At 44.6% G+C, this 9,762-nt stretch overlaps 1 protein-coding gene across 1 annotated transcript in view; it reads right to left on the bottom strand.

The window, feature by feature from the left end:
* Positions 1-477: 477 nt before the first annotated feature.
* The window catches only part of LOC146816774 (uncharacterized), a 32,013-nt gene continuing 22,728 nt past the window's right edge, over positions 478-9,762 (bottom strand). Inside the window, exons 2-3 of the mRNA XM_085609564.1 lie at positions 2,966-2,989; positions 478-956 (exon numbers count right to left, since the gene is read on the bottom strand). Coding sequence (XP_085465690.1) covers positions 478-956; positions 2,966-2,989 — 503 coding nt within the window. The remainder of the gene's footprint in view (positions 957-2,965; positions 2,990-9,762) is intronic.

Here is a 9,762-nt window from a genome sequence, read left to right as displayed (position 1 = left end):
ACTCGTGTTCAGGCAGAGGGTGAAAAGAATGTGAGGAAACAGTAGAAGGAGGTATGGGCTGTGTAGTGGGTGCAAATGTCACTTGAAAAGAGAATAAAACATATCCCATTAAAAACGTCATTACACTAAGCAACATGAAAATACATAATATCAAAAATCGTTTCTTTGTCATCATTGTACACATTCTGGCTTTAAAGTTCATCTGTTTGGCAGGTCTCTCATTCCCGAAAAACTCCATCCTCTCTAATTGCTGCTCGTGGTGGTAGGGTGTTCTATGCTAAGGAATGCCTCTGTCAGTCCAGGGCAACTCCCTTAGACCGACCAGAACTGTCGACCTAACGTCTCCAGCTGCACTCCAAAGACTTGGGCAACCACGACCCTACAGCTGAACCCGGATGGCGGTTCGAAAAACAAAAATTAGAAAGTTTCTCAGATGAGAGAGCTGCACTTTCAAAAATAGGAAAGAAAATGAATTTTTTATTTGTCCATAGTTCTCGGCCTCAAATTGTAGCGGCTTTTTCCAGGTACTGTCTGGTTCTGGAACAAGAGTTCAGGCTCTGTAGTGTTCAGTCGAATTGACGGTGGCACAGCTTCTTGCAAAATATTGTCACTTTCTTGTTCAGAAAGTGTTCCTTTTACACGTGCATCGCTAAAAGGCAGAAAACGAGGCACAGTCTCAGTCTCAGAGTTGGCGATCCCCTCCTGGGCCCACCGGTCGTACGGTAGAGGCAAAGGGACCCTCTTGCAGTGTACGCCGTGGATCCAGTTCTTTTTCCCTTCCACTCGAACAGCTGATCTTGTTGAGCGAAGGATGAGATGGGGACCGGTCCAACAGGGCTGATCATTCTTCGTCCGTTGGAAGTTTTTGACCAGCACCCATGATCCAGGATCGATAAGATGTCCTGGAGCTTCAGAGACCTGAGGCAGAGTATCGTGAACCTGTTGGTGTAAAACACGCAATTTAGCCGTCAATTCATATAGATAATCAAGCAGTACAGGGTGTTCGATCTCACTGAATTTTGTCGGCCTTGGCACTCCCCATATGTTAGCCGGGCGGCCGAACACAATTTCATAGGGACTAAGTCCCACTCGCGAATGCACAGTCATTCTTGTTGATAGGGGTGCTAAGGGCAGAGCGTCAGGCCATTTAAGACCAGAGCTTGCTTGTATCTTTGCCAACTTCAATTTTAATGTGCCATTATAGCACTCTACTAGTCCAGCTGATTGGGGGTGATTTGCAGCGTGAAATTTCTGCTGAATACTTAGCCCCTCACATACTTTCTTCATCACTCGGCCCACAAATTCACTCCCATTATCACTCCAGACCATTCTCTGCATTCCAAACCTAGGCAAGAATTCTTTGGCAAGGGCTTTAGCTGTGGATAAGGCAGTGTTGTCTTTTAAGGGATATGCTTCTACCCATCTTGAAAAGGCACAAACAACAACGAGTACGTATTTCAAATTGTTGCACCTTTCCATGTGGATGAAATCTAGCTGCAAAACCTCAAACGGATACGTTGGAGGCGCAAAATGACCAACTGGAGTTGGGGTTCCCCTACCAGGATTGTATTTCAGACACACCATGCAATTCTTGACCACATTCTCTGCACATTTAGGAATTCCAGCATTTTGCCATACTGGAGCCAACAACTTGCAAATCCCTTTCACACTGATATGGACCATTCCATGAGCCATTGTCACCACTAAAAGCACATACGCATCGGGTAACAACCATCGCTGATGTTCTGACAAGTCAACCCAACAACCATTTTCATCCAATTTACCCGTACTTTCTCTCCACACACTCAAGTCTTTCTCTGTAGCTTCAGCTTGAAGAGACTTCACACTCTCTATCGTATCTTCACACATTCCAACGTCACCAATCCATCTTGCAGGGCCTGCAACATACATTCGATTCATCACATCTTTTGCTGTTTCTTTTGCGATTTCGTCAGCAAATGCATTACCTCGACCAACATCATCAGTAACCTTCCTGTGTGCACTGCATTTCACAATCGCAACTTGTAGCGGCAAGGTCAGTGACTCAAGAAGTTCATTCACCAACTGACCATGCTGAATCTTAGCTCCATGCGAAGTCAGGAACCCACGCTCTTTCCACAATCGTCCAAAACTATGAGCTACACCAAACGCATACTGGCTGTCAGTATATATGGTCACCTTCATTCCTTTTGATAACACACACGCTCTCATAAGTGCAATCAACTCTGCTGCTTGAGATGAATTGTGTGGTATACGTGCAGCTTCAACAATCGTATGCAAAGTCGTGACAGCATATGCTGCAGTCGTATCACCATTCGGAAGCTTGAAGCATGAACCATCCACCCATAAGGTACCATCACACTTTACAAGAGGAGTATCTTTAAGATCTACTCTTCCTTTCGTTTCTTCTTCTGTCCTAAGAAAACAATCATGCTGTTAAACATTATCTGTCTCTACTTAAATTGGCAATAACGTGGCTGGATTCAACGTATTGCACCTCTTTATGTGCACATGACTCGCTAACAGTGTCAACTCGTAACCTGACACACGAGCACTAGTTAAGTGCTGTGTCTTGGTCCTGTTTAACAACGTGTCCACTGCATGTGGAACCATCAGGATCAACATATTATTCATCACTAACCCAGCAGACTGTCGAATAGAAACAGCTGCTGCTGCTGTGGCTCTCAAGCAACTCGGCAATGCTTTAGCTACCGGATCCAAAGTCGACGAAAAATACGCGCATGGACGCTGCTTGTCTCCAAAAGACTGTGTCAGCACTGACAATGCACAACCCTCTTTCTCATGGACATACAGTGTAAAGGGCTTACTGTAGTTGGGGGTACCCAACACGGGAGCCGAACACAGTGCATTACGCAATTCAGAAAAACTTTTCTGACAATCTTCAGACCATGGAACGGGATTCGGTGTATCTTTACAGGTCAAAGCTACCAAAGGTTTGGCCAGCAAAGAGAAATTCGGTATCCAATGTCTGCAGTATGATGTAATGCCCAAGAAAGCACGTACTTCTCTCTGTGTCCTTGGCACACTCAATTTTGCAATTGCCTGAATTCTTTCTGGGGTCAGTTTCCTTCCCTCCTTCGATTAGAGATGACCTAAGTAGGTCACTTCTTGTCGACAATATTGCAGTTTTGAAAGAGACACTTTGTGATTTAAATCAGACAAATGACGCAACAACGACAAGGTAGCTTCTTTACAAATTTCCTCAGTATCTGCAGCTATTAGCAAATCGTCGACGTATTGAATAAGGGTAGCGCCATCAGGTAAAACAATTGCATCAAGCTGTGTTTTTAAAGCCTGACTATATATTGATGGACTTTCACAGTAGCCTTGAGGAGCGCGTTTGAAGCGGAAACTTCGGCCTCCTAAACTGAAGCCAAAAATATCCCTGCTCTCCTCGGCAATCGGGATGCTGAAGAAAGCATTCTTCAAGTCAATCACCGAGAACCAGGTGGCGGAAGCTGGAATCATAGTCAATAGGGCAGTGATATCAGGAACAACTGGAAACTGTGGCACAACTATTTTATTGACCTCGCTAAGATCAATCACGAACCTGTAAACAGGTGGCTGAGAAGGGTCAGTACGTTTCAAAACAGGCAGAACAGGACTATTACAAACGTTGCCTCTTGTCTCTTCAATTACATCTTTTTCAATCAAATCATAAATGATCGCTAGCAACGCCTTTTCACCTTCACTAGAGATCTTGTATTGGGGAATGCGCGGCAATTTAACATTGGCTTTCAATGTCACAACATATGGCGGTATTTCCAAAAGACCCACATCATTAGGACCAGTAGCCCAAAGAATATCAGGAAGAAACGACAATTCTGTCGGAAGTTTATCCTTCGACAAATACATTGGAGAGATCACTTTCCTACCCAGAGTAAGTTGTACTCCCGAAGGAGAACAATATAATGTCGCATACAATCTTTTCAACAAATCCAATCCTAACAAGTTTTCACCACAACCTGTCGTCAGAATAAGGGGTGCTTCCAATTCACAAGGTCCAACAGAAAGGGACATAGGACTAGAAATCGGGTTCCTAACCGGGGCGCCAGAAAAACCTACTGAAACATTCATCTTGCCAGACAAAGGTGCGCCAGGGAGTTTTGAGTGCATAATAGAACTCTTTGTAGCACCAGTATCCAACAGAAAAGGCTCTGACACACCTGATGTAATCACCTTAACATAAGGTCCACTCTGATCTACTGGAACTGAAACAACTCCCTCTCTTTGTCTATGGCTGTCCTAGCAATCATTACCTTCCATATTCTCATCTTCTGCATAGTACTGAGCCGTCCTACCAGACGCGTTATTTTGCTGGTCAAAACTATTCATTGAATTCTGAGACGGAAGGGAACGCGCGTTCTGGGGGACACTTCCACGTCCTCTACCTCTAGGAGCTTGTTGAACACATCGACCTCTTGCGCCAGAAACACCATTCGTACGCTGTAACAAAATAGGACAACTATATTTGAAATGACCCTCTTCTTTACAATATGAACACTGATTGGGACCTACAGGAACACGTGGTTGAGAATACTCGAACCTTTGCGAGTTTCTCTGAAACTGTTGAGGTTGCTGATAGTTACTCTGACCACCACGTGGCGGACACGCCTGTTGTAAAAGAACCTTCATCTTTAATTCTTTAGTTTTCTTGTCTGCTCTATCCTTCTCATCTTTATCCCTAGTTTCGTAGTACTGTGCAGTAGCCAATATTTGTGCTGAAGAGGAAACGGCCCAAGAACTCTCTGAATCTTTCAATTTCTTACACAGTTCGGGAAGCAAATTGTGCACAAACTTGTCAACGAACAACCGTTGACCACCTTCTGTACTCATATCTTGACCACTGTGGTCGATAAACGTTTCCTCAAACCTAGTGAAGAAATCAGACACTGTTTCATCTTTCTTCTGCTTACACACAGACAATTTATCCCAATTCACACGCATCGCAGGCATTAAAGTCTTCATGTAAGTAATGATCCTAGCAGGAAGTTCTGCTACCAAAGGCTCAGGCTTGGCACCACCAACTTGTCTATCATTTGTAGTACTAATATTAGCCCATGTGTCACCTAACTCTTGCGCATGATCTGTATGGCGAATCAATCTCCACAAAGGCTGTGGAACAACATTCCCAAATAACATGTCTATGTTGGCTAAATTCATAATGCATGAGTCTGCAGTCTGTGATAATTCCTTATAATACCCTGCAGGGTTTTTACGAGGATCAGGCAAAGTCTGCTTAAGGGCTAAAACTTCAGCTCGCTTCCAAGGAACATGCACCGAAACACGCTGAAAATTAGCTGGAGTAGCATCAATTTTATTTACGGCATCAGCCGCAACTGCGTCCATCCATACCGGAGGGACTTCTCTCATTGGGTACTGTCGCACTTTTTTCTTAACTGAGGAGTCCTGCTCAAACAGTGACTGGGAAGGATCCTTATTCCTAAAGGACAACAACGTCGTGAGTGCTTTCTCAACATCAGAACCCACAATCGTGCCCTTTGAAAACTCAAACCGTACCAGGCACAACTCAGGCGGATTTGTTTCTAACTCATTATCCTCCAATTCCTCACAAAGGAAAGCACACATTTTCTCAAAAACGTATCTTTGTTTCGGTGCTTCCCACTGACGGAAGACATCCATAACAGACTCTACATCATATTTAAAAGGGAAAGTAACCCATTTACGCGCCATATGGTCAAACGCTTCTCTCTCTCGAGAATCAGGCAGTTGACTACGCGACTGCTTACGCTCCGAATTAGGGGTCACACCAGATGACCCGAAGAGAGGAAATATAATGCTAGCAACAGTATCAGTCATTCTCTGTCGGATAGAAGGAGAAGTTGACAAAAAGAACAGGAGGAAAAACAGAGGGAGGCAAGGCAGACGCAGATGCAGACACAGAGGCAGTATCAGGAAGAACACCAGAAGAGGCAGTCGATGTAGCAGACAAAATCGTAGGAAGTACAGATGAAGCAGGAAGCAAAGTCGGCGGCCCTTGAGGGGGCTGCGCCATAGGGGTAGGAGCCAACTGAAGAGGAGCTGGCGGAAGAACCTGAGGCTCAATAACCGGAGGTTGCACAACTAAAGGTTGCAGAGGTGCTGTAGCACTCTGCGCATAAGGGGGTGGCGAACTCAACAAGTGTGACATTAAAGGATCTTTCTCAATTTCTTTTGCTGCATCTTGCTGAAGAAGCAGCAAAACTGGATAGCATCTATCGATCACCATTTTACGTTGCCTGTGCAACTGCTCACTCATCTGTTCTTCTTCATTATCTTTAAACTGCATAGCAGCTTGCATTACCGAGATACCCTTTTCTCTCTTATTTCTCTTTGCTAATTTAATTTCCTTCTGTTTGGCTTCCTTACGCCAAAGGCGGAAAGAGTCAAACATCGCCGGCCAGGCTTTCTTTTTAAAAAGTGTCAAAACTACCATATTGGGGCCATTTTAAAACACCATCTTTCCTGGTGTATCGGATCCATACTTCATTATATGTGATGGGGCCTACGCCATGTTTCACATATAGTTCATAGGTTGGAGTTCCAATCGGAGGAACCGGACACGAGTCCTCCAATCGGGAATCCCTATTACAACCAAGACAAAACAAATTTCCAAGTCTGCTAAGACCAGGCATCTTTGCTCTCTAGTCTAGCTTCAAACTTCAAAGGATTATCGAATACGATAGTCTCGTGAATACACGAGTCCCTCGGCGCAAGTTCCAAATCAAAGATCCCAAGGGGATACCAAACTAAGAACCAAACTAAGGACTGGGAGACGCTCCACTTATACTTAACTGAGGTATCGATGACGTCACCAGAAGACTCGTCTATCGTTTCGCTCTACCAATCATCAAGGGTCCAAAACTGGGTGATAGTCAGGGCAGCAGTCCTTCGTAGCCGTCGGGAAGCGGGGAACCTCGCAGCAAAGACTTTTGGACCACGTCGACATGCAGGGGTCGATGAAGTGGCGGCCTTCCTCCAGAATTTTCACACAAAGCTCCTCACGAACCTCTGGCTTGGACCGGTACCGCTGAAATCGCTCCACGTTGGGCGCCAACTGAAGTACTGGGTTTTTCAGAACCCAGCGGTGCCAGGGAACACACCCTAAGACTTTGAGTTCTTCCTGTTTTAGACTACAGAAACCCAGAGTCTTCTTGGTGAAGTCAAAGATCGTATTTATTGGCTGCAACCAGGAACAGGTATCCTAGAAGTACAACACGGTGTATAGTCTCAGGAGACTGCTCAACCTTACAAAGCCAGCCTTCTCTTTTATACAAAATATTATGCTTTAGGCAAACATTCCTTATTTTACAGTTGACCATTCACATATTTTCACTACAAAGAAAAAGCAAAGTCATGATGACAAGCCCATATTTCAGTTTGTCCAGCCCTCAATCAATTACCCGGCGAGGCTTAGTACTTTCATCAGATATCGACGGACCCCCAATAAAAACGGGCACCTCCTCCTCGTAAAGTAAGTCATAAAGTAAGAAACAGGGACAGGTGTGTGTAAGATTAGGCATGGTTTGTGTGTGATGAAAGGTTTTATGATATGTTGTGCCTTGATACTAATCACATTCGGCCACTGGGAAAGGAACTGGCCGAACAGGTTTTGGCTTAAGGCAGTGGAGTCAGCTTGCCCAGGTCACAGAGGAGTCAGCAAAGGTGTATGTGTCCTTCAGACTCGGTTTTTGGCCTAGTCATTGGCCTATGTGAGGGCAATAACAAAATGGCTGCCGTACAATGGAAACCGAGGGATCAGAACGGAAACTATGATTTCAGGGTGATTTCTTCACCCGAATATGGCGAAAATGCTTGTGCATAGTATCCTAATCATTTGCGGTCTGCTGATACCAAAATCGTCATGATACGACGATGTTTATAACACGGGTCCAGAATTTTCAGTACCACACCCTTTGATGGCTAAAGTCATTGAGAAGGCCATTAACCAAAACCTGATGGGGTATCTGGACAAGAATGCCCTGCTGGACAGCTCCCAGCACGGCTTCCGGCCCAGGCACTCTACAGAGTCTGCCCTTATAATGGCAGCCGAGGCGATTCGGACGACAGTAGACGAAGGGGGGCAAGCTATTCTCGTCCTCCTGGATTTGTCTGCTGCGTTCGATACCGTGAATCATCTGGTGCTGATTCAGCACCTTAGGGAGGTCGGGATTGCAGGCCGAGCCTTGACTCTGCTTTCTTCCTTTTTGGAAGACAGAAAGCAATGTTTAAATTGGGCCGGTCTACATTCTGACAGTTTTGCTCTGCCTTGCGGTGTCCCCCAAGGCTCGGCTCTTTCCCCGACCCTTTTTACCATCTATGTTAGACCTCTGGCGAGTATGGTCAGGAAACATGGCTTCATGCTGGTATCCTATGCTGATGATTCACAGCTTGTGATATCAGCTGTTGAGCATCCTGATCAAATAGCAGCCAAATTCCACGCTTGCCTCTCTGATGTGATGAAGTGGATTCATCTGAGCTTTTTAAAAATCAATACTGAAAAGACGGAAGTGATGGAATTTGGGAAAGGTCCCTCAGTCTGGAACTCCCTCTGGTGGCCATCGGCGGCAGGGCAATGCCCCCTCCCGGTCACCAAGGTGAGGAATCTGGGGGTGGTGTTTAACCAAAAGCTAAACATGTCAGCTCAGGTCAACAGCCTAACGTCTTCCTGTTTCTTTCTGCTTAAAACTTTGCGGAAGATCCTTCCATATATACCCTCGTCGTTACAAAAGACTGTGATGGCTGCACTTTTCATGTCCAGATTGGACTATTGCAACGCCATGTTTCTGGGCATTGACAAGTTTCAGGTCAGAAAGCTTCAATCCTTCCAGAACGCCGCGGTTCGGGTAATTCTCAACTTACCCAGGAGCTGTTCCACCTCAGCGGGAAGGAATTCCCTCCACTGGCTCCCGGTTCAACAAAGAATCGAGTTCAAAGCACTCTGTCTGGTGCATCGGGCCCGTTTTGGCGGGGGCGCGAATGATGGGACCGACAGGTTTCTACCTTACATTCCGCCCCGTGCTTTGCGGTCGGCCAATCTTGGCCTTATCTGTATTTCCAGATACAAACTTGCTAGATGGGGCGGCCGCTCCTTCGCCATTTGTGCAGCCAGATTGTGGAACCAACTGCCTGTGGTGTTGCGACTCCAACCTGGCTATGCCCTATTCAGAAAAATGCTCAAGCATCGCCTATTCCAGGCCCAACTATAATTCACTTTCCTGCAAATCACACACACCAAAGCGCCAAGACACCACTTGGTATTCGAGCGCTCTATAAGCCTTTTTTATACTTATACTTATAATCAATTCCAGATAAATATCTAGTTTGTTCCCTAGTGTTCTAGATGAATTAGCACCCAAAAAATGCAGGGAATATTACTATCACTGCTTCTAATGAGGCAAACCCAGGCCACCGTGAACACAAACAAAATATCGATTACAAAAATATCGAGGTACAAAAAAATCATGACAAAAATATCGAAGTCAAGAATATCGAAATCCTATCTACATCATGGTAAGAACAAAAAATATCAATGTCAAAAATATCGTTGTAAAAAATAACGTTGTTTTTAAATGTTAAAAAATAATGTAAAATAAAATAAATAATATATATAATTAAAAGAAACATAGTTAAAAATATTTTAAAAAAATTAAAAATAATAAATACATAAAATGTTAAAATAAATTAAACATATACATACAAAATAATATATATATACTTAGGGGTCGATGCCAATCCTGT

This window comes from Triturus cristatus, chromosome 6, assembly GCF_964204655.1.
Source record: "Triturus cristatus chromosome 6, aTriCri1.1, whole genome shotgun sequence".
Taxonomy (NCBI): Eukaryota; Metazoa; Chordata; class Amphibia; order Caudata; family Salamandridae; genus Triturus; species Triturus cristatus.
This window is presented reverse-complemented; position numbering and strand designations above follow the sequence as displayed.